Source organism: Ylistrum balloti, unplaced genomic scaffold (assembly GCF_031769215.1).
Source record: "Ylistrum balloti isolate Yb309-2 unplaced genomic scaffold, AGI_CSIRO_Ybal_v1 Utg370344, whole genome shotgun sequence".
Classification (NCBI taxonomy): Eukaryota; Metazoa; Mollusca; class Bivalvia; order Pectinida; family Pectinidae; genus Ylistrum; species Ylistrum balloti.
The window spans coordinates 2,081,318-2,107,020 of NW_026782247.1; the positions used below are offsets into that span (position 1 = coordinate 2,081,318).

General features: G+C 40.2%; 1 protein-coding gene across 1 annotated transcript; it reads left to right on the plus strand.

Annotated features, from left to right (window-relative positions):
• The first annotated feature begins 2,389 nt into the window (after window positions 1-2,389).
• LOC132553675 (monocarboxylate transporter 9-like) lies at window positions 2,390-18,449 on the plus strand. Its single transcript, XM_060217934.1, has 5 exons — window positions 2,390-2,442; window positions 11,251-11,375; window positions 12,973-13,119; window positions 16,505-17,752; window positions 18,307-18,449. The coding sequence occupies exons 1-5, from the start codon at window positions 2,390-2,392 to the stop codon at window positions 18,447-18,449; spliced, it is 1,716 nt and encodes a 571-aa protein (XP_060073917.1).
• The last annotated feature ends 7,254 nt before the right edge of the window (window positions 18,450-25,703 follow it).

Sequence of the window (25,703 nt, forward strand, 5' to 3'; positions counted from 1 at the left end):
GACAGGGGTATAGCGTACTGCCAAAGAACGCAACTACGCAACCACAGACCGGTTCGTTTCCCAGTAAGCTGAGAAACAGAAACCGACAAGGGTACTGAGTGTCAAACCACACGCCTCGAAACGCAGGGTGACATTATTTGCAATATCATGAGAACGCGTTATTTAAAACAATGAAAATCGGTCAAGCAACTATCCAGGTTACAGTGCACGTGGTCCTGTATCGAAAGTTGCATGATTGTATTGCGTGACGACGTGTTCCGGGAAAACATGGAACGGAAATATCTCATGCACAGCAGTGTTGAGGCATTGAGTTACACTGCTCGTCATTCCATCAGGCAGTCTTCATAGAGACACATAATTTCCCGCTGAAACAATGGCATGGCGGACGGAAGTTCAGAGGGGCAGGCCATTGCGATAACTATTCAAGGTCAAAGGCAAATAAGGGTTGCCAGACATTTCGGTGTCCATATTTGTACTATAGAACGTCTTGTTAGACGTCTAAGGGAAACTGGGAAGGTTGCTGACAGACCTAGGTCTGGGCGTTCGCGCGTGACGTCACAACGTCAGGACAGATTTATTCGTCACGCGCATTTGTGCAATCAACACCTTACTGCATCTGAATCTGTCCTTCATACCAAAGGTACACATAACCGTCATATTCATGCAAAAACTGAAAGGAAACGATTGCGGGAAGTTGATCACCTATTTGTAGGTCTGCCCCTTACCGCTGTTCGTCGCTAGCATCGATGGCTTGGGTGGAGACACACGCCTCCAGCATATTGCCGTTTAGGCAGTGGAGGTTGGTCTTGTTTTCCTATGAGTCCCGGTTCACACTGTTTCGAGCAGACGGTCTTCGTCGTGGAGAACGTTTTGCCGACTGGTGCGTAGTAGAGATGGATAGACTAGAGAGTGGATCGGTTATGGCGTGGGGAGGAATCTCACATGGAGGTAAATCACCACTGGTTGTGGTAGCAGTTATCTGCCGCAAGGTATAGAGATGAGATCCCCCGAACCCATGTTGTCTCATTATTGCAGCAAAACAATTTCACATTCCAGCAAGATAATGTTCGGCCCCATGTAGCGAGGATCTGTTGTGACTTTCTCACTAACAACAATACTCACCCATTGGACTGGCCGCTATACAACCCCGACCTATCCCCTATTGAGCACTTGTAGGACCAGCTTGATAGACAGGTTCGACAACCCCAGCCTCCTCCTGTTACTCTGGCCCAAATGAGAGCAGTCCTCTTGGAAGTATGGGCCAACATCCCAATGAGGAGGATAAGCTCACTCATGAACGCCGTGCCTGGGATAATCAGGGCTGTGAAGAAAACAAATGGGGTACATACCTGGTATTAACTAGCCAGCTCCCACAATCAATCCATTTTGATTTCAGATTAGAGTTCCCTTTCCAATTCCCTTCAATTATTCCTAAATCACTTACCAGATACAAATAGTCAATTTTGCAGTTTGTTCTGTACTGAACATTATACTCGATGTCTTGCCTAGAATCATCTTCAAAGTTTACGCCGTGTTTCTTTGTCCCTTGAGTATATATAGAATAAGTTTTCATACTTAAATTCTACGATAGCTCACAAGCATATTTCAACATTTTTCAACGGAACATATTCTATAAATGCTAAATTAAACAACACCTGTTACTCTGGTTTTAAAAGCATCAGCGTAACTCTCCCATAAACAGTCACGTGAGTTATCTGTGACATAAACACTATTATCTAAGCGTCCCTTCAATGTCAGGTGAGTACACTCTAAAGGACAGAGAGTTTCACAGGTAACAATTTATATATTATCACACTAGTACAATTACCGATCGGATATCGCTATGTTGTACGTATTATTCTACTTGTAATATTTATATTTTTTAAAATTGTCTTTTTATGTTGATAATTTGTAAATCGAGAGTACACGCAGGTCATGTCGTAAGTCAAAAGTTATCTATTACTACTGAAAAAAAGCCCTGAACCATTGCACTATCACGGTTGTATGTCTTGTAAACTGAAATACTATGTTTGGTTCCGCGTTGCTCATTTAATATTTAACATTTCATTGTACAGTCATGTGGGTTTACCACGACAAATTACTTCGTTGACAAAATTGTTTCAAAATATTTTATCACTCTTGTCGATCAGAATGGAAAAGTGAAGAGGGCGAAGTACTCGGCATTAAGCGGACTCGCTCTATATGTTAACAGCTATAAATTCTATTAACTTTGTTATTCTCTGCTTAGTATCACAGCGGGCGATAAGGTTATAATATGTTAGCTGTGTTTGATATAGGGGAACTTCCCTAGGACAAGAAGAAACCAAGGTCAGCTGTAAACAGCTGTAAAAGAGCTGCAATGCCAGACCGGATCAGAAGAGCGCACGTGATGGACAGGGGATGGGCGTGGATTATCCTTTTAGGTAATGATGTAAAATTATTAATTATCCCTGATGAGAGTGAAGTAACTGCCTCACTATCGCGATTTGGTATATCGCTCTATTGTTTGTTTAGGGTTCAATGTTCCAGTAGCAGTCAGGGTCATATATATGTACAATAAGGTCATATTAAGACATGTGTATCGGGGACAAAACGTCATACGAAGACGGTTGTCTATGGAAGAACAATAGTCCGGGACATATGAGGACGCGTGTCTAGGGGACAAAACAATAGCCAGGCACATATGAGGACGCGTGTCTAGGAGACACAACAATAGCCAGAGACATACGAGGATGTGTCTCTAGGGGACACAACAATAGCCAGGGACATACAAGAACGGGTGTCTAGAGGACACAACAATAACCAGGGACATACGAGGACGGATGTCTAGGGGACACAACAATAGCAAGGGACATATGGGGACGGATTTCTAGGACAAAAAACTTAAGTCAAGGGACAACAATAGCCAGGGACATACAAGAACGGGTGTCTAGAGGACACAACAATAGCCAGGGACATATGAGGACGCGTGTCTAGGGGACACAACAATAGCCAGGGACATACAAGAACGGGTGTCTAGAGGACACAACAATAACCAGGGACATACGAGGACGGATGTCTAGGGGACACAACAATAGCAAGGGACATATGGGGACGGATTTCTAGGACAAAAAACTTAAGTCAAGGGACATATGAGGACGGATGTCTAGGGGACACAACAATAGCCAGGGACATATGAGGACGGGTGTCTAGGGGACACAACAATAGCCAGGGACATATGGGGACGGGTGTCTAGGGGACACAACAATAGCCAGGGACATATAAGGACGGGTGTCTAGGGGACACAACAATAGCCAGGGACATATGAGGACGGGTGTCTAGGAAACAAAACAAAAGTAAGGGACATATGAGGACGGGTGTCTAGGGGACACAACAATAGCCAGGGACATACAACCAATGGTTCATTAGCATGGGTTTCTAGGAAACAAAACAAAAGTAAGGGACATATGAGGACGGGTGTCTAGGGGACACAACAATAGCCAGGGACATACAACCAATGGTTCATTAGCATGGGTTTCTACGGGACAACATCCCGTTGTAGATAAGGTCAGTTGTTTACGGAACAACAGTCAATGGTACAAAAGGATGGATGTTTATTGAACAACAAGCAAGAGTACATAAGGACGGATGTCTACGGGACTACAGGCAATGGATGTAAAAGGACGGGTTTCTAAGGAAAATCAGCCAGCCGTATATAAGGACGGGTGTTTACGGGACAACAACCAGCCGTTTATAATGACGGGTGTTTACGGGACAACAACCAGCCGTATATGATGACGGGTGTTTACGGGACAACAACCAGCCGTATATAATGACGGGTGTTTACGGGACAACTGCCAGCCGTATATAATGACGGGTGTTTACGGGACAACTGCCAGCCGTATATAAGGACGGGTGTTTACGGGACAACAACCAGCCGTATATAAGGACGGGTGTATACAGGACAACAACCAGCCGTATATAATGACGGGTGTTTACGGGACAACTGCCAGCCGTATATAAGGACGGGAATTTACGGGACAACTGCCAGCCGTATATAAGGACGGGTGTTTACGGGACAACCACCAGCCGTATATAATGACGGGTGTTTACGGGTCAACTGCCAGCCGTATATAATGACGGGTGTTTACTGGACAACTAAGAGCCGTATATAAGGACGGGTGCTTACGGGACAACATCCAGCCGTATATAATGACGGGTGTTTACGGGACAACAACCAGCCGTATATAATGACGGGTGTTTACGGAACAACAACCAGCCGTATATAAGGACGGGTGTTTACGGGACAACAACCAGCCGTATATAAGGACGGGTGTTTACGGGACAACTGCCAGCCGTATATAAGGACGGGTGTTTACGGGACAACAACCAGCCGTATATAATGACGGGTGTTTACGGGACAACTGCCAGCCGTATATAATGACGGGTGTTTACAACAACCAGCCGTATATAATGACGGGTGTTTACTGGACAACTAAGAGCCGTATATAAGGACGGGCGTTTACGGGACAACATCCAGCCGTATATAAGGACGGGTGTTTACGGGACAACAACCAGCCGTATATAAGGACGGGTGCTTACGGGACAACATCCAGCCGTATATAATGACGGGTGTTTACGGAACAACAACCAGCCGTATATAAGGACGGGTGTTTACGGGACAACAACCAGCCGTATATAATGACGAGTGTTTACGGGACAACAACCAGCCGTATATAAGGTCGGGTGTTTACGGGGCAACAACCAGGGATGCATAAAGACGGGTGTTTACGGGACTATGTATATATATTACACGTTTTCAGTGACCTTGTTTTACCATGTTTAGTTTCGTCATTTACCAGTGCATATATCGATTTTTTTAAAGCGATGTATGCGAATGCTGTATATAGTAGTATATCACAACCAAGTATCCATGTTTAGTTCATGAACATATACATCTACATGACAGTATTAAGATATGATTGTAAGGCTTGCGAACAAAAATTAATGTTAATTCATTTTATTCATTCGTAAAATGCATAGGCGTTACGCATCAGTGGTCCTATAAGTAAACGCAAGGCCCATTTTTTGCAGGTATTACGGTAACTATCTGTTAGTGTTGATAGTTGATATCATTGCTGTGAATGGTATTCCTTATACTTGTCTTTATACATGAAAAGTTGATAGTTACTTACAGGTATCTACATCTGTAATAGCTTGTTATATAGATACAGCTTATCTATACCATATACATGTAATGATGGTTGAGTGAACACATGCACACGTGGTGACAGTATATAGTACATAGATTGTACAATTTGTGAATTAAGAATTGGACTGTGACTGTGATACCAAACTACAGAAATTTTGAATGTTTTAAATGTATCATTAAATGCTTGCGTGTACCTTTATATGGCATTTTTATATCTATATTTATATGAAATATTGTTAATAAACTTTTAAATAGTGTCTAACAAATCGTCCTGTGCTCTCTCAGCTGCGACCGGTCGTCCAACATTACATCTAGGGGACCTTTGCCACGCATATATAAGGACGGGTGTCTACGGGACCACATCCGTGGGAAAATAAGGACGGTGTTTACAGGACAAAAACCAGCCGTATATAAGGACGGGTGTTTACGGGACAACAACCAGCCGTATATAATGACGGGTGTTTACGGGACAACTGCCAGCCGTATATAATGACGGGTGTTTACGGGACAACAACCAGCCGTATATAAGGACGGGTGCTTACGGGACAACATCCAGCCGTATATAAGGACGGGTGTTTACGGGACAACTGCCAGCCGTATATAAGGACGGGTGTTTACGGGACAACAACCAGCCGTATATAATGACGGGTGTGTACGGGACAACTGCCAGCCGTATATAAGGACGGGTGTTTACGGGACAACAACCAGCCGTATATAATGACGGGTGTGTACGGGACAACATCCAGCCGTATATAATGACGGGTGTTTACGGGACAACAACCAGCCGTATATAATGACGGGTGTTTACGGGACAACTGCCAGCCGTATATAAGGACGGGTGTTTACGGGACAACCACCAGCCGTATGTAATGACGGGTGTTTACGGGTCAACTGCCAGCCGTATATAAGGACGGGTGTTTACAGGACAACAACCAGCCGTATATAATGACGGGTGTTTACGGGACAACTGCCAGCCGTATATAAGGACGGGTGTTTACGGGACAACAACCAGCCGTATATAATGACGGGTGTTTACTGGACAACTAAGAGCCGTATATAAGGACGGGCGTTTACGGGACAACATCCAGCCGTATATAAGGACGGGTGTTTACGGGACAACAACCAGCCGTATATAAGGACGGGTGCTTACGGGACAACATCCAGCCGTATATAATGACGGGTGTTTACGGAACAACAACCAGCCGTATATAAGGACGGGTGTTTACGGGACAACAACCAGCCGTATATAATGACGAGTGTTTACGGGGCAACAACCAGCCGTATATAAGGTCGGGTGTTTACGGGGCAACAACCAGGGATGCATAAAGACGGGTGTTTACGGGACTATGTATATATATTACACGTTTTCAGTGACCTTGTTTTACCATGTTTAGTTTCGTCATTTACCAGTGCATATATCGATTTTTTTAAAGCGATGTATGCGAATGCTGTATATGGTAGTATATCACAACCAAGTATCCATGTTTAGTTCATGAACATATACATCTACATGACAGTATTAAGATATGATTGTAAGGCTTGCGAACAAAAATTAATGTTAATTCATTTTATTCATTCGTAAAATGCATAGGCGTTACGCATCAGTGGTCCTATAAGTAAACGCAAGGCCCATTTTTTGCAGGTATTACGGTAACTATCTGTTAGTGTTGATAGTTGATATCATTGCTGTGAATGGTATTCCTTATACTTGTCTTTATACATGAAAAGTTGATAGTTACTTACAGGTATCTACATCTGTAATAGCTTGTTATATAGATACAGCTTATCTATACCATATACATGTAATGATGGTTGAGTGAACACATGCACACGTGGTGACAGTATATAGTACATAGATTGTACAATTTGTGAATTAAGAATTGGACTATGACTGTGATACCAAACTACAGAAATTTTGAATGTTTTAAATGTATCATTAAATGCTTGCGTGTACCTTTATATGGCATTTTTATATCTATATTTATATGAAATATTGTTAATAAACTTTTAAATAGTGTCTAACAAATCGTCCTGTGCTCTCTCAGCTGCGACCGGTCGTCCAACATTACATCTAGGGGACCTTTGCCACGCATATATAAGGACGGGTGTCTACGGGACCACATCCGTGGGAAAATAAGGACGGTGTTTACAGGACAACAACCAAGGGTACATAAGGACGGGTGTTTACAGGACCACAACCAAGGGTACATAAGGACGGGTGTTTACAGGAAAACAACCAAGGTTACATAAGGACGGTGTTTACAGGACAACAACCAAGGGTACATAAGGACGGTGTTTACAGGACAACAACCAGGAGTACATAAGGACGGGTTGATACGGGACAACAACCAGGGGTACATAAGGACGGGTTTCTACGGGACAACAACCAGGGGTACATAAGGACGGGTGTTTACAGGACAACAACCAAGGGCACATAAGGACGGTGTTTACAGGACAACAACCAAGGTTACATAAGGACGGGTGTTTACAGGACCACAACCAAGGGTACATAAGGACGGTGTTTACAGGACAACAACCAAGGGTACATAAGGACGGTGTCTACAGTACAACAACCAAGGGTACATAAGGACGGGTTTCTACGGGACAACAACCAGGGGTATATAAGGACGGGTTTCTACGGGACAACAACCAGGGGTACATAAGGACGGGTTTCTACGGGACAACAACCAGGGGTACATAAGGACGGTGTTTACAGGACAACAACCAAGGTTACATAAGGACGGGTGTTTACAGGACCACAACCAGGGGTACATAAGGACGGTGTTTACAGGACAACAATCAGGGGTACATAATGACGGGTTTCTACGGGACAACAACCAGGGGTACATAAGGACGGTGTTTACAGGACAACAACCAAGGGTACATAAGGACGGGTTTCTACGGGACAACAACCAGGGGTACATAAGGACGGGTTTCTACGGGACAACAACCAGGGGTACATAAGGACGGTGTTTACAGGACAACAACCAGGGGTACATAAGGACGGGTGTTTACAGGACAACAACCAGGGGTACATAAGGACGGGTTTCTACGGGACAAAAACCAGGGGTATATAAGGACGGTGTTTACAGGACAACAACCAAGGGTACATAAGGACGGGTTTCTACGGGACAACAACCAGGGGTACATAAGGACGGGTTTCTACGGGACAACAACCAGGGGTACATAAGGACGGGTTTCTACGGGACAACAACCACAGGTACATAAGGACGTGTTTCTACGGGACAACAACCAGGGGTACATAAGGACGGGTTTCTACGGGACAACAACCAGGGGTACATAAGGACGGGTTTCTACAGGACAACAACCAGGGGTACATAAGGACGGGTTTCTACTGGACAACAACCAGGGATACATAAGGACGGGTTTCTACGGGACAACAACCACGGGTACATAAGGACGGGTTTCTACGGGACAACAACCAAGGGTACATAAGGGCGGTGTTTACAGGACAACAACCAGGGGTACATAAGGACAGGTGTTTACAGGACAACAACCAGGGGTACATAAGGACGGGTTTCTACGGGACAACAACCAGGGGTACATAAGGACGGGTGTTTACAGGACAACAACAAGGGGTACATAAGGACGGTGTTTACAGGACAACAACCAGGGGTACATAAGGACGAGTGTATATCGGAAAATCAAAAGAAGATATCAAAACTGAATTTTAAATGCTTAAATTCTTAATTCTAATGACAAATTCTGTTTTGCATTTAAACCAAATCTTTTTTCAATGTATTATCTTGATAATGACACGATGAATCGAACAATTAGTAAATCGGGATTGAAATTGAGAGCAACAGAGAGTCCAATGCTGTGTCCAAGTTAAATACTGTGTCCTTCACTCGCATTGACGAATGCCACACATCTTCGACGTATGTAACGTAGCGTGGCAAGTAGCGTGGAAACGTTCTGCTACTACAGATATGCTCCCAGTAGTATGTGCATGTATATGGTCGGGCGTTGTCCTGCGGATAAAAACAATATGTTACGCTGGCTGTTACAGATACGAGGGCTGATTGATAAGTTGTGAGCATTGAATTGATGATTGAAGCAGGGATGTCCTTTTTCGGCTCTACTGTTCCCTGACTGTTTTAATTCTGTGAACCTGAAGGCTGTTGTCATTTGATCAGTTTATGTCGAAGAGGTAGCACTCTAAAGTAAACAAGGCTAGTGACGTTTGCAAAATGGACAAAATCGCTGAAAGAGCAGTGATTATTTGTATGAGAAAGGCCTAGGATATTCATACTGATATGGTAGCAGCACTAGGGAAGGATTCCGCTTTATATGCTTCAGTGAAAAGGTCAGTGGCGAGGTAGGCAGAGCCTTGGGAATGACGCCCGTCGTGGAAGGCATGTCACTGTAGCAACCTCAGACTTACAAAGAGAGATATAGCCAGTACAGTTGGAAATTCAAAGGAAAGAGTACATTCTATGCTTATAGCAGATCTTGCAATGAGACAACTCTCTGTCCGGTGAGTAGTAAGACTTCTGACAGTTGATCAGAAGCACACCAGACGGACTTTGTCGTGTGCTAATCTAAACCCTTTTATACAGGTTTGTGACTATGGATGAAACATGGGTCACTCACTTCACTCCAGTGGCCAAACAATCTAAACAATGGAAACAGCCTGGTTTACCCCGCCAATAATGCAAAGACTGTTCCATCAGCTGGAAAGGCAATCTATGGCACATATTATGCATCACTTCTAAGGCAGATAAGAATAAATATTAAATTCAAGCTCAGTGAAAATGTGTTGTTCCACAAGGATAATGCCCCTGTTCACATATTTGTTATTGCCAAGGCTGCCATTAACTATTATAGCTTTGAATTGATTTCGAATCTGCCTTAACCCTTAAACATCACCGGCAAAAGTGTAAAGATACCGAAGGGGATTATGTTGAGAAATGATGTCCGCCAAAAGTAAAACCCTTAGATAGGAGGCAACTTATCAGCCCTCGGAAATAGAAGATGGTGATGACTGTAATTTAGTCACGGTAGTGCACGTCGTTGTATGACTGATGAGGCTGAATTACACAAACGTCAACAATATACCCAAGGTGAAACATTTACTCGTCTGTAAAAAGCACTTCGGACCAGTTCCTGTTGTAGAATCGCAGATTCTACTGCTCAGTGACTGACATTGTGGCAAAACCGGACGGATAGCGGATATTGGCCTCTCGCAATCTATTTCACACAATTCTGTTCTGGAACTGATCCCTTTATGCCCGTGAAGCTTCTAGTGATCAGTGCGGAGGACTGGAACCGTTAACGCAGATATACCTATATACATATCATGACGACACACGCGACCGTCCTGTTCCGTTCTCTACCATGCCAATTGAACGCATACGTTCATGTTCGCCCATACATGGTATGCTATTGGCAAAATGCCTTGCGGATTAAACTTTAATACATTGGGAAATAAGAAGTTTTCGTGGGGCTATTTTCGTTGATTTTGTGGGTCAACGAACTGTTACAGTTAATATAACTAATTAATTTAAAAGTGTACACTTTTTGGGTTATATTAATCCATGAAATCAGGTGTAGACATGTTTCAACAAACTGACACAGGACTGTTGGATATTGTGACAAAGACTCATAGGGAAATGATTTGTGATATATAAGGTAAATAGAGATGAGGGCAACACTTGGAATTCACTCTCTTGTATCGATGTACTTTATTATATTACATTCCTGAGTGTCAATAGACTTTCGTTTTTTTATCATTTTTTATCTGAAATATTCTGACACCTGGCCGTCATGCCTTAAGCGTATAGCTTTAATTGACCTTCAAGTGAAACAAAGGTCAGAAACATGCCAGCAGGTCTAGTTCACTGTTTCCTAGTGCAAAGCTGTGCTTGCAACTTCTTTCGTTCATAATCACCCCTCTTTTTATTCTTCGAATTTAATTTATATTAATAAATGATTAAAAAATGTATATGTATTGTGTTTCTTTCTGGCTCCGAAAGATGTCAGTCGTTTTGCTTATTGTCGATTCATTTCTATTTTTAAGGTTGCACCTTCAATTATGCCATAATTGTTGGAACGATAAAATCTTTTGGATTGTTTTTCATTGAGTTTCTGGAAATTTTCGATGCAAGCGTTTCAATGACTTCGATGATAGTAGGATTGATGCAGATAACCTACAGCGTCTTCTGTAAGTACAACACAGATCACCTACAGTCTCTTCTTTAGGTACAACACAGATTACCTACAGTCTCTTCTTTAGGTACATTACAGATTACCTGCAGTCTCTTCTTTAGGTACAACACAGATTACCTACAGTCGCTTCTTTAGGTACAACACAGATTACCTACAGTCTCTTCTTTAGGTACAACACAGATTACCTACAGTCTCTTCTTTAGGTACAACACAGATTACCTACAGTCTCTTCTTTAGGTACAACACAGATTATCTACAGTCGCTTCTTTAGGTACAACACAGATTATCTACAGTCTCTTATTTAGGTACAACACAGATTACCTACAGTCGCTTCTTTAGGTACAACACAGATTACCTACAGTCTCCTCTGGTAGGTGTCAAAACACAAAATTGTCATTTACATCTACCATGAATTGGTCCCGCCCATGATTACAGTGCCTGTATACAATGGTTTTGTACTCCTGACAGAAGAATCATTTACCCATATTATTAGCATTTTTATGTGTATCACTATTCATTGCGAGTGGGTTATTAACATTTTTTTCTTGTGTATCACTATTCATGGCGACTTTGCTATCATCGTTTTTTCTTGTGTATCACTTTTCATGGCGACTGTGTTATTATCATTTTTTTCTTGTGTATCACTATTCATGGTGCCTGGGTTATCATCATTTTTTCATGTGTATCACTATTCATGGCAACTGTATTATTGTCATTTTTCTTGTGTATCAGTATTCATGGCGAGTGGGTTATTATCATTTTTTCATGTGTATCACTATTCATGGCGACTGGGTTGTTTTCATTTTTTTCTTGTGTATCACTATTCATGGCGACTGGGTTATCATCATTTTTTCTTGTGTATCACTATTCATGGCGACTGGGTTATCATTATTTTTCGTTGTGTATCACTATTCATGGCGACTGGGTTATTACCATTTTTATTTTATCACTATTCATGGCGACTGGGTTATTATCATTTTTTCATGTGTATCACTATTCATGGCGACTGGGTTATTATCAATTTTCCATGTGTATCGCTATTCATGGCGACTGGGTTATCATCATTTTTTTCTTTTGTATCACTATTCATGGCGACTGTGTTATCATTATTTTTCCTTGTGTATCACTATTCATGGTGACTGGGTTATTATCATTTTTTATGTGTATCACTATTCATGATGACGGGGTTATTATCATTTTGTCATGTGTATCACTTTTCATGGTGACTGAGTTATCATCATTTTTTCATGTGTATCACTATTTATGCGATACTGAATGAATTTCACTAATTTTGAACGTAATATATTAAAGAAAATCGGTACTTATTTTGAAATACACGTACTTGAGAATGATGATGCGCAGTGTATATTTTTCAAAATTTTCTCTTAAACAGACATATCGAAAATACAAATTCATTACAGGTATGTATTATTTGACAGAAAAAGAAATTCATTCCGTTGTAAAGAGTAGTTTTGTTTGTATTTGTAACATATTACATTGTACGTCTGATTCATACAAGAATTCGTTTCACTGTTTAATATCTATGTCAATATGTTTCACAAACCCTCCGGATTTCTATGAATGTATTGCAGCCCTTCCTATCATGGCGATCGGCCTTCATCACATAAGTCCACGACAGTCTATACTATGTGGGGGATTGATCGGAACTTTGGCCTACGCCCTCGGCAGTCAGGCACCGAACATTTACTTTCTTCTCTTTACTCATGGAGTATTATTTGGTATGTACGCTTGATTATAAACGTGCTTTATCTATTAATTACACAATCCAGAAGTCACTTATCCATCGGTCCCACCATCAAGAAGCCACTTATCCATCAGTCATACCATCAAGAAGCCACTCATCCATCTGTCATACCATCCAGAAGCCACTTATATCCATCAGTCATATTACCCAGAAGCCACTCATCCATCAGTTATACCATCCAGAAGCCACACAACCATCAGTCATACCATCCAGAAGCCACACAACCATCAGTCATACCACCCAGAAGCCACTTATCCATCAGTCATACCATCCAGAAGCCACTTATCCATCAGTCATACCATCCAGAAGCCACACATCCATCAGTCACATCATCCAGAAGCCACTTATATCTATTTGTCATACTACCCAGAAGCCACTCATCCATCAGTCATACAATCAAGAAGCCACTTATTCATCAGTCAAACTACACAGAAACCACACATCCATCAGTCATACCATCCAGAAGCCACTTATATCTATTAGTAATACTATCCAGAAGTCACTCATCCATCAGTCATACTACCCAGAAGCCACTCATCCATCAGTCATACCATCAAGAAGCCACTTATCCATCAGTCATACTACCCAGAAGCCACACATCCATCAGTCACATCACCCAGAAGCCACTCATTCATCAGTCTACCATCAAGAAGCCACTCATCCATCAGTCATACCATCCAGAAGCCACTCATTCATCAGTCATACCATCCGGAAGCCACTTATCCATCAGTCATACTATCCAGAGGCCACTTATCCATCAGTCATACTAACCAGAAGTCACTTATCCATCAGGCATACTATCCAGAAGCCACTTATCCATCAGTCATACTAACCAGAAGTCACTAATCCATCAGTCATACTATCCAGAAGTCACTTATCCATCAGTCACACCACCCAGAAGCCACTCATTCATCAGTCATACCATCAAGAAGCCACTCATCCATCAGTCATACCATCAAGAAGCCACTTATCTATCAGTCATACTATTCAGAAGCCACTTATCCATCAGTCATACCATCCAGAAACCACTTATATCCATAAGTCATACTATCCAGAAGCCACTCATCCATTAGTCATACCATCCAGAAGCCACTCATCCATCAGTCATACCATCAAGAAGCCACTTATCCATAAGTCATACTATCCAGAAGCCACTCATCCATAAGTCATACTATCCAGAAGCCACTTATTCATCAGTCAAACTACACAGAAACCACACATCCATCAGTCATACCATCCAGAAGCCACTTATATCTATTAGTAATACTATCCAGAAGTCACTCATCCATCAGTCATACTACCCAGAAGCCACTCATCCATCAGTCATACCATCAAGAAGCCACTTATCCATCAGTCATACTACCCAGAAGCCACACATCCATCAGTCACATCACCCAGAAGCCACTCATTCATCAGTCTACCATCAAGAAGCCACTCATTCATCAGTCATACCATCCGGAAGCCACTTATCCATCAGTCATACTAACCAGAAGTCACTTATCCATCAGTCATACTAACCAGAAGTCACTTATCCATCAGTCATACTATCCAGAAGCCACTTATCCATCAGTCATACTAACCAGAAGTCACTTATCCATCAGTCATACTATCCAGAAGTCACTTATCCATCAGTCACACCACCCAGAAGCCACTCATTCATCAGTCATACAATCAAGAAGCCACTTATTCATCAGTCAAGCTACACAGAAACCACACATCCATCAGTCATACGATCCAGAAGCCACTTATATCTATTAGTAATACTATCCAGAAGTCACTCATCCATCAGTCATACTACCCAGAAGCCACTCATCCATCAGTCATACCATCCAGAAACCACTTATATCCATAAGTCATACTATCCAGAAGCCACTCATCCATTAGTCATACCATCCAGAAGCCACTCATCCATCAGTCATACCATCAAGAAGCCACTTATCCATAAGTCATACTATCCAGAAGCCACTCATCCATAAGTCATACTATCCAGAAGCCACTCATCCATCAGTCATACTATCCAGAAGCCACTTATCCATCAGTCATACCATTCAGAAGCCACTTATCCATCATTAATACCATCAAGAAGCCACTTATCCATCAGTCATACCATCCAGAAGCCACTCATTCATCAGTCATACCATCAAGAAGCCACTTATCCATCAGTCATACCATCCAGATGCCACTCATTCATCAGTCATACTACCCAGAAGCCACTTATCCATCAGTCATACTACCCAGAAGCCACTCATTCATCAGTCGTACCATCAAGAAGCCACTTATATTCATCAGTCGTACCATCAAGAAGCCACTTATATCCATCAGTCATACCATCGAGAAGCCACCTATATCCATCAGTCATACCATCCAGAAGCCACTCATCCATCAGTCATACTATCAAAAAGCCACTAATTCATCTGTCATACCATCAAGAAGCCACTTATCCATCAGTCATACTACCCAGAAGCGACTCATTTATCAGTCGTACCATCAAGAAGCCACTTCTATCCATCAGTCATACCATCGAGAAGCCACTTATATCCATCAGTCATACCATCCAGAAGCCACTTATCCATCAGTCATACCACCCAGAAGCCACTCATCCATCAGTCATACCATCAAGAAGCCACTTAATTTCAGTCACACCACCCAGAAGCCACTTATCCATCATTCATACTATCCAAAAGCCACTTAATTTCTGTCGCACCACCCAGAAGCCACTTGTCCATCAGTCATACCATCAAGAAGCCACTTATCCATCAGTCACACCACCCAGAAGCCACTCATTCATCAGTCATACCATCAAGAAGTCACTCATCCATCAGTCATACCAGCAAGAAGCCACTCATCCATCAGTCATACCATCAAGAAGCCACTTATATCCATTAGTCATACCATCAAGAAGCCACTCATCCATCAGTCATACCATCCAGAAGCCACTTATATCCATCAGTCATACCATCCAGAAGCCTCTCATCCATCAATAATACCATTAAGCACCCGCTAACCCATCACTTGCACCTTCCAAGGTGAGGTAGGCTTATTTTCAGGATCGGCTTATGTTTGATGTCGGCTTGTTTTCCCGTTTTTCGGGCTAGTGATCCTCCCAATCTATATTTTGACTTTTCTTTCGATAAATCCGGATTTTCCTCAGTCGCCTTATATGCTTCAAACTCTAGGCTCTTAGCATCACTGATGAGTCCTTGAAGGACGAAACAGCTGTATGATGTAGCAGCACTGATGAGTCCATGAAGGACGAAACAGCTGTATGATGCAGTTTAATTCATTGTTTGACTCTTCTGTATCTAATCATAAATGTATTCAAAGGTGCTATTGATATGTCTTTTGTTTAATCTTTTCAGGAATTGGTTTTGGGTGTGTTCATGGACCGAGTATGTATATCGTCGGGCAATATTTTGAGAAGAGACGAAGTTTAGCCAACGCTTGTATGACGGCTGGAGGCAGTGTTGGTGGTCTCGTGTTGCCGCCAATATTCGAATTCCTTGTAGAGACATACGGACTTCGTGGCGCCTTACTCCTTACATCCGCAATAATCTCGCATACATTGGTTGGTGCGATGTTTTTGCGCCCACCAGAATATATCGAAACTAATGAAGAAGACTCGTATTCCTTAAACGGAAACACCGACGATAAGCTCACCACTGATAATCTAGTTGACAGTAATATTCCATCCTCTGGAAAAGAACCTTTTGGATCAGCTGCAACTAAATTAACGAAAAATAATAATGAAATTTGCAACCAGGAAACAGAGTTCGAGACATCACAAAATCCAATTAGGGTAGTATCCATTAGCAACGACAATAAAAGTGTCTCTCATTATGAGAACTTTACAGAATGGGAATACACTGAAAGAAAACTCAATCGCGAATATTCAAAAGATACGTATATATGCACTGAAGATGTTCCACCTCTTCATTCTGAATCAAACACTATTCTAAAAACGTCGCATGCTTTGAAAAAAAAATCGCTCTATAGTTCAGCCGCCAGCCATGTAGATTTATCCACTATCTCTCTAACAGACATTTCCCAAATGCAGGCGTGTGATGATTTCTCTGAACACAAGTCGAATGAAGGCATAAATGAGCCGGATGTGAAGAAACGATCGTGTTGGTCGATAATCCATATCGACATCTCACTAATGAAGAACCCTACCATGACGATTTTCCTGGTCGTGTACTGTTTAGGAAGTATAGGTTCTGCTTACGGGCATATTTACATTGCAGCGTTAGCACGTGATGTTGGCCTCAGTGCCGCTCAGATTACAAAACTGGTGTCAACGTTAAGCGGATGTGACGTCGTTGGGCGATTTTTATGTGGCACTGTTGTTGATCGAGGATGGATGACTAGTTCACGTGTTGTCTGTCTGACCGTCCTCATCACTGGGGCTATGATGCAGTTGTCACAGATTTATCGATCGTTCTGGTCCATGTTGTTGTATTCGATTATTCATGGATTATTTGCGGGAGGAATTTTCGCTTTAACGCCAGACCTATTAATAGATTTTCTTGGATTTGAGAACTTTCGAAGCGCTTTGGGAATAGCGATGTTTTCACAAGGTTTCGTGCTTGTCTCCTCTGCCCCATTTATAGGTAAGCATTACAAATGATTGTTCCTTCGTGATATCTTTTCTTCAATAATGCTTTACATCTCTTCGAATACATTCTTCAGACACAATATGTGGTCTAATTGGAAACGGAATGCATAACCATTGAAGTTATTACTCATTTATAATGTTTAGTGTCGCACTGGACAACAGAACTGAAGCTGTCAAAACACTTCGAAGCTTTCATAATATCGTGTATTGAACTCAGTTCACAATATCAGTTATTACCTACTTTGTTCGAACTCAATGAAATTCTACAAATATCTCTGTTGTCAACATTATTTCTTATGTTTTTACGTATCTTGAATACATTTACAATAACACGGGCACCAATGTTATCAATTCATGGTACAGCGTATTGACGCGTATTCAATGTATTAACAGAGTTGTCGTCCCTGATAGAAAGTGTGTCTATCTGCACACTAGTGAATACTAATAACATTTTGTTTAAGGAGAGTGTAGAAGGTTCCTGATTGGAAAGTTAGTGAATATATTGAACGACAACTTGATTTTCAATGTTTGCATTTATATTATTTCCAGGTTTCTTACGGGACAGGTCACAAACGTATGCCTCATCCTTCCACTTCATGGGAACCGGCATGATACTAGCCGGGCTGTTGTTGTTTCTAAAACCATTGATCCTTCGGCTGATATGTAAACCTAAGAGCACTGACGAAACGTGACTTGTGATCAATACAAAACAATTTCTTTCGTGGCAATGTTCTATGAAATGGTTAATGAAATAATAATTGTGTAAGTGATCTTGTTGACGATAATTAGAATACATAGAACCTACTGATGAAAAAAAATACATTTCAACTTTTTAATCTATATTCTTACTACTATATAACTATAAGCTACTATGTTAAATTTAATTTTCAAAAACTCTTTCTTTACAGTGCTTGATCTTCATAATGACTCGGCGGATCAGACAATTGGGACAGAAATGTATAGACACATAAAGGAAAGGGTGCTAATCCAGTTTCAAATGTGTAATATTATGTATTTTCATTATTCGTAGCGATGCATGCCACAAATAACGTGGAACAAATTACGTAGAACTCTCTCAAATGCTCTGGCAGTTGCCGCCGGAAACAGTTGGACTTACTATGTCCGATATGGTAGGACGGTTTGTCACCTGTCTTCCGTCGCTACATTTCACCCCAAACATCCTAGATTGGAGACAAGAGTCTTTCTGTTTACCACCTCAGACCGCAATGTTCACTCCACTTAACTACTCAAACGACTGCCACTGTAATTAAGGTTCGAGTTCAATATTACCTTAAGTCAACTGACTCATCGGATACAAGACACAGTAACAATATTAAACATGTGTAACAAAATACACGTTAGTACAGACACAATACAGACCCGGAGACCGCAAACTATCGGCTCAATTGATCTTTTGAAATGTAAGCAACCTTTATATATTTAGACAATTTTGTAATTTCTTTAATGTTTTTTTACATTAAAATGCTCTATTAGTTTAAACATACTAGGCATTTTTATAATAGTACTTTTTCAAAAATTTCTTTCTCGGGTCCGTGTAACCAGCCATTCCAGAATAATTGACCCACTATTGTATGAAAAGTGATGAAAAATTAAAAAAAAAGTTTTTCTATTCAGTAAATGTATTTAAAATCGAAGTAGAGTATTACGGGAGTGATTTGACAAGTTTTCACACACACGACTCTTATAAATAAAAAAATATCTGAACCGCAAAATATTTAACAAAATTTGTCGTTACGGAGGTTAGAAAAGATTTCATTATCCACTGGTGAAAAAAGTAATGGATTTATCGTACCTTTCTTTTCTGATTTCTTTAAAGTACTTGATGTGAATAAAGACTAGAAAACATTTTATACATATCGTTCATTATACACACTGTGACAATGAGAAATCGCATGAAACATTACAACATTTTTCATGTAATTTTATTATTCGTCAAAACAACAACATCATGCACGTTCATTATGCCATTATTGGCATCAATCAATCCATTATTTCACTCTTTGATATCATAGGGTATTTTAAAAGTGTCATAATTGTGCAAAACGATTATTTGATTGCGCAACACATTTTATATATAGAAGGATTTTAGTTACGGAGGTTAGAAGGTAACAACACAACCAACCGGTAAAGAAACTAACGGAATAACATAAAGTTCTTTAGAACAACTGGAACGGAAAAAATGCATTTAACAATAATTGGACATATTTACAAATTTTCAGACAAAATTATATACGTTTCAATAGGATATCTTAAAACGTTACGGAAGTCAGATTGACATTCGATAAAGACATTATATGTTCAAATTATACGCTTCAGAAACATACCAAAATCTTACTTTTAGTTCATATTTGTATATTTATGAGATTTACTTTCTGTATTCACACTGCAAAATTGTGGAAATGATTTTAGGCCAACAATATGCTTTCGTTACGGAAGTTAGAATTTGCTAATTCCTATACGAGGCAGATCGAAACCATGAAAGTGTCACAAAATCTCACGTGCACTGATTGGTTATATTTCAAATTTTTGACTAATTAGTTCTAAATCAAGATCATGAATTTTTAGCGGCTGCCAACGAGGACTGGCGGCGTGCACAGAATATGCAAAATATTCTGCTTTTCAATCCATATTTGATCCGGTTTGGAAGGCTTTTTGAATGTGGTTGATACTCTGCCAGATTTCTCCAGAAAGTCAACAAGAACATCGTCGTCGTTTTCATCTACTTCGATGACCTGACCAATGTACCATGTTGTGTTGTAAATGGCAGCAACCCAATCGTCTATTGAAATTTCAACTGCCAAGTCGCCATCATGTTCACCATTCTTTGTAGACCCCCCTGGTAGGTCTTGCTCGTCCATGGCTACATCGGCTTCTTTAGGTTCGTTAGTTCCAATTTATGTATGTTCTGTTTCCTTTGTTGGTTTGTCGTTTGTTTCTTTGGTAGTCGTTTCTTGATTTGTCACTACATGGACTGTCGATGTTTGATTTCTGTTTTTTACTGGAGCAAGATTGTGTTTTGTGTAACCGTCACATGAGGTTGAGACAACGTCCGCTAGACATTGGTCACAATAGCAAGATATGTTCCTGGTATACACTTCCATTGGTACATATGACAACACATAGTGAACTTTAAAAGTTCCTGGGACTGCACGTGCAGTTGGACGTTGGGAGAGTAGTACCTGGGCTTCGTCGTAGTCTGACTGCGTGTAGAGAACGTACAACACTTTACTGCCGCATTCCACAGCAGATTTTGACCATTTGAAAAAGTCATCCGCATTTTGGATAGAAGATCTGCCTTGTTTTATGGCGTCACCAGCAGCTCTTTTTACACTAGCTCCTAGGCCGTCACACGGCCCTTTCCCATGACCACTTTCCAGGTAGTTCCATCGTGCATTGACGCCAAATTCCTCTTTATGCTGTGAAATGAATTGAAATATTGTTTTGTTTCTGTACTGACTGGTTGGAGAATCTGTCAGGTAATGTATGGTTTCAAGGTCTGGAAAAAGTTCCTTTATTTTAGGAACAACCTTCAACAGTATAGCATAAACGGCAGTTGCGTTGTGGCACAGCACATCGGAAATTGCGACGTAACTTTGCATGGATTTGGCGTTGTCTTGCTGATTATCCGGAAAGTATACCACCATTGTGTGTAGGCTAACCATCGCAATGTTCCAATAGGCAGATTGAACTTCTTCAACTGAAGAGCACTGGAAGTTTTCTGCGAAGTCCATCCATACCACTGCATGATTTTGGGGGAGGTTTTCTCTAAGTTTTCTAAGTTCGCTGTATTGATGTTTTACTCTTTCTATGTGATCTTTAAATTCGCTGAGATCGGTCTTCATTTTGTCTAAGAAATCGTCCTTCTTTTCCGTTTCTTCTACTTCCTTGTGTCTATATCTATCACCGTCCTGTATCCTCTTCCATGTTTTGTATGTTATTTCAGTTACATCCGATTCCCTTATTTTGGATAGCAAATCATCATTCGTTTTGATGCATTCGTCTGGGTTTTTCGAACATTGTATTCCCGCTGCGCTGAGTGCTCTTGATTTTAAAGCCATATTTTGGTGTTTAGAACACAGACAAGTTTTCTTTGATGCAAAATTTGCAAGCATAATGTGAGATGGGCGAAACGAATACATAACCGATTTCGATATCTTTATCCTCGGATTCTCCATTCTGAAATTTTCGTAGAGATTTTTCATATAGTCGCTTAAAATGTGTTTCTGTTTTTTCACTTTTCCTGACGTTTTTGTGTCCCTTTTGCCAGGCATAACACAGCTGTTATCTTCTCTCTCAAGAAACGCAACAACTTTCTCACGTAATTGATTTGTCCCGGTGCTTGTTTTTCTTGCTGTACCAAGTACCCTCACCTTCCTCTGGCTAACCCCTAAAGCCTTTCCCATAATTGCGGTGCATCTGTACTTTCCTGTTATTCCTTTCCATGATTTTTTAACAGAATCTATTTTCTTCTTTTTCCCCGTTACACTTTCCTTTATTTCTGAAGCCATAGTGTTCGCAAGCAAAAACTTCTTGCGGATAAATGCCAATTTTCTCCTAACTTTAGTTTGGCGCTTTCCGTTAGTTATTTTTTCTAGGTTCAACGACTTCATTTCATGTTTCGTTTTAGAATTTGGAGTCATTGTTATATCCACTGAATGGTTCTCGTTGATGCTGTCAACGTAATCGCTATCATCACGAGAATCGCTACTGTCCACAAACTTCTTTTTAATTCTCTCAAGACGCTTCTGTAATCTCTTATTTGCTCTGTGTAATTCTTGATTCTTTACTTTCAATTCATTGTTTGAGCGGTATGCCTGTCGGAGCGATCTTTTGTATCTTTTACGTAATCCTTTGTTTTTAGAAGTCGATGGTAGTTTGACTATTAGCTTTTCTCCAGCACCTACTTCGTCATCCTCTCTTGCAAGTGTGTCTTTACATTTTCTTGTGTCTTGTAGTTTGTCATAACTCCTTTTCGACCTCTTACGTTCATCTTCTCGACGTTTTTTAAGAGCGTTAGCCTCTAGACATTCAACGGGAATATATTTCTCTTTTTTTCTTTTTGCTTCTTTTTTAAGGAAGTCCTCCTCATTTTTTGTTGATGGTAATCAATAAAGATATAGATATAAGCACATAAATACACAAAAATCTAATGGATATTATACATTTGAGTATTTAATAAACCACATAATTATTGCTAGAGTCAGAAATGGCCCCGTTGTGTGCTTGTTCTTGTTGCTAAGTGTTGCTATGGCGGCCATCTTGAAAATCGAATCAAATAAAAAATACGTTAATGCACATCTAGACATCATATTCTATCATTATGTGAAGTGTGATATCTCTGGGCTAATTAGTTTTTGAGAACATTGACGGAAACCAAGTTTGGACGGACAGACAGACAGTTTTAGTTTAAACATATTTTATTGCCAAAATATTGCAAGAGGATTGGGCACAAGTTCCAAGAACTTATAATCGCCCGCTCCTAATTATTAAACACATACATATGTACACGACATCATAAGATGGCAGATAAAATTAGAAGATAACATGATAATTTATATTGAGAGAGAGAGAGAGAGAGAGAGAGAGAGAGAGAGAGAGAGAGAGAGAGAGAGAGCTTGCTTCATGTTTTTGAATAATAATAATGATAATAAAATAGTTGAAATGATTTGCATACACACACTAACATCACTAGATCTATATACATGTATGTGACTAGTTGCATACAGTACAGTCAGCACAGTGATACACTGTACGCTATTCATTTCCCTCAGCTGTTCAAATGTTCATCACATCCCATGCTAAAGTGGCGTTCTCCTTTTGTTTTCTTGCATTCTTAGAATTTCCGTTTCCACCGTGCCGACTGAGACTGTATGCAACATATAATTTAATAACTATTTACGAGGGGATCATACATACAAATTCGCTCTCATACAAAACCATTCCAGCAGACGACACTCTACTCAGACTCACTCTACTAAAACATAAAGTAAGAATATAACAAAAACATAATGGTGTAATTTAACAGCTTTGGCAGAAGGGACCAGACTTACTGATGAAGATGAGACACAAGGGCGTTGACTAGTCAAACCTGTGAGTGCTCGAAATAAACTGTTGAGCATTAAGGAATAATTCTTCATTTTCATTGTACGAATAATCCTCGTTACCAAATAATAATTTATCTAAACTAAGTGGTAAAAATGTATGGAGGTTTCTGAACATTCGTAATCGTTGTTGAGTAAATCTATTGCAGATGAAAAAGAAATGATGAGAGTTTTCATAACCAAAGCCGCATGCACAGTTTGGAGAATCAGTTAGGTTGGCATTAAATAGATCGGCATTTAATGCACTACAATTATGTCGGAGTCTAGTTAACAAGATATTTGTTTTTCGATCACCAGACAAATAAAAATCAGGTACTCCGATTGGCTCATTTTTTTTATACGAAGACATTCTCTAAAGCTGTTGAAAGTGGGTTTACTTCGAATGTTAGGATCAAGTTCGTTCCATAGTCTTATAGTAGAGGGTATGAAAGAATTTTTAAAAGTTTGAAGACGAGTATATGGAATGGAGTATTCATCATTATTTCTTACATTATATGGAGTAATGGTGGAAACTAGAGGCGGGAGAATGTCATTTAGATAAGAAGTGGCTATATTATTGTGGATTTTGTAAAACAGTTGCAGTTTGCGACGGGTACGTCGTTGGGACGATGATTCTAATCCAGTTTCAAAATAAAGAGACTCTCTACTCGCAAAAACTGGCAAACCTGTTACAATACGGGCTGCTTCAAGCTGAATTTTTTCAAGTTTATTTGCATCGCCAAAGGTACAACCATCCCAAACTTCGCAGCAGTATTCAAGCAGAGGGAGTATAAAAGTAAGATAAATTCTATTCAAAGTTTTGCGATTAAGAATATACTTTAATTTCCGAAGGATACCTATTTGTTTTATAGCATTTTTACAAATGTTATCAATGTGGTATGTCCATTTACAATGTGCATCTAAAAATATGCCAAGATGTCTATGATGTTCAGTAAAATCTATTCTGACATTATTAAAAATTAGTTCTATATCGAGTTCGGTATTAGTATTTGAAATGAGGAGTGCTTCTGTTTTTGTAGGATTAAAATTTACAAGCCAATCCTTTGCCCATGTTTGGATTTTTTCTAAATCACTGTTGGTCGTGGTTTCAAGTTCAATGGCAGAGGAAGCTGATACCGAAAGGGAAGTATCGTCAGCAAACAGACGAGAGAGACTTGCAAGGTTATTAGTTATATCATTTATATATATAATAAAAAAAGCAATGGACCTAGGACAGACCCTTGGGGTACACCAGCATTTGTTGTTTTAATAGAAGACATTACATTATGAATAAAGACTTGTTGATGACGATTACTGACATAATCTGACAGCCAATTCAAGATATTTCCAGAAATGCCATAGCTTTTTAATTTATGTACCATACCAATATGCCATATTCGGTCGAAAGCTTTAGAAATATCGCAAAAAACAAGACATGTATGTTTACGACTTTCAAGATTTTTGCACACGTTATGATAAATTTCAATAAGCTGGTGTACAGTAGAGTGTCCTGGTTGAAAACCAGACTGGTATTCATACAACAGTGAATTGTCAACTAAATAATTATGAAGAAACTTGGTTATATTTTTTTCAAAAACTTTGCCCACAGTGCTCAACAAGGCTAGGGGTCTATAGTTACAGGGTAAATGTTTATCCCCTTTTTTTAAAATGGGCATAACCAGCGCCTTTTCCCATGAACTTGGATATTTACCTAGGTCAAGAGATTTTCTGAATAGAAGATATAAGGGGGATGCGACAGTGTGAGCAGTATTTTTAAGCATTCGATGGCTAATCTTATCGTGTCCTACTGCCTTACCTACATTTAATGTTTTAAGTATATCTACA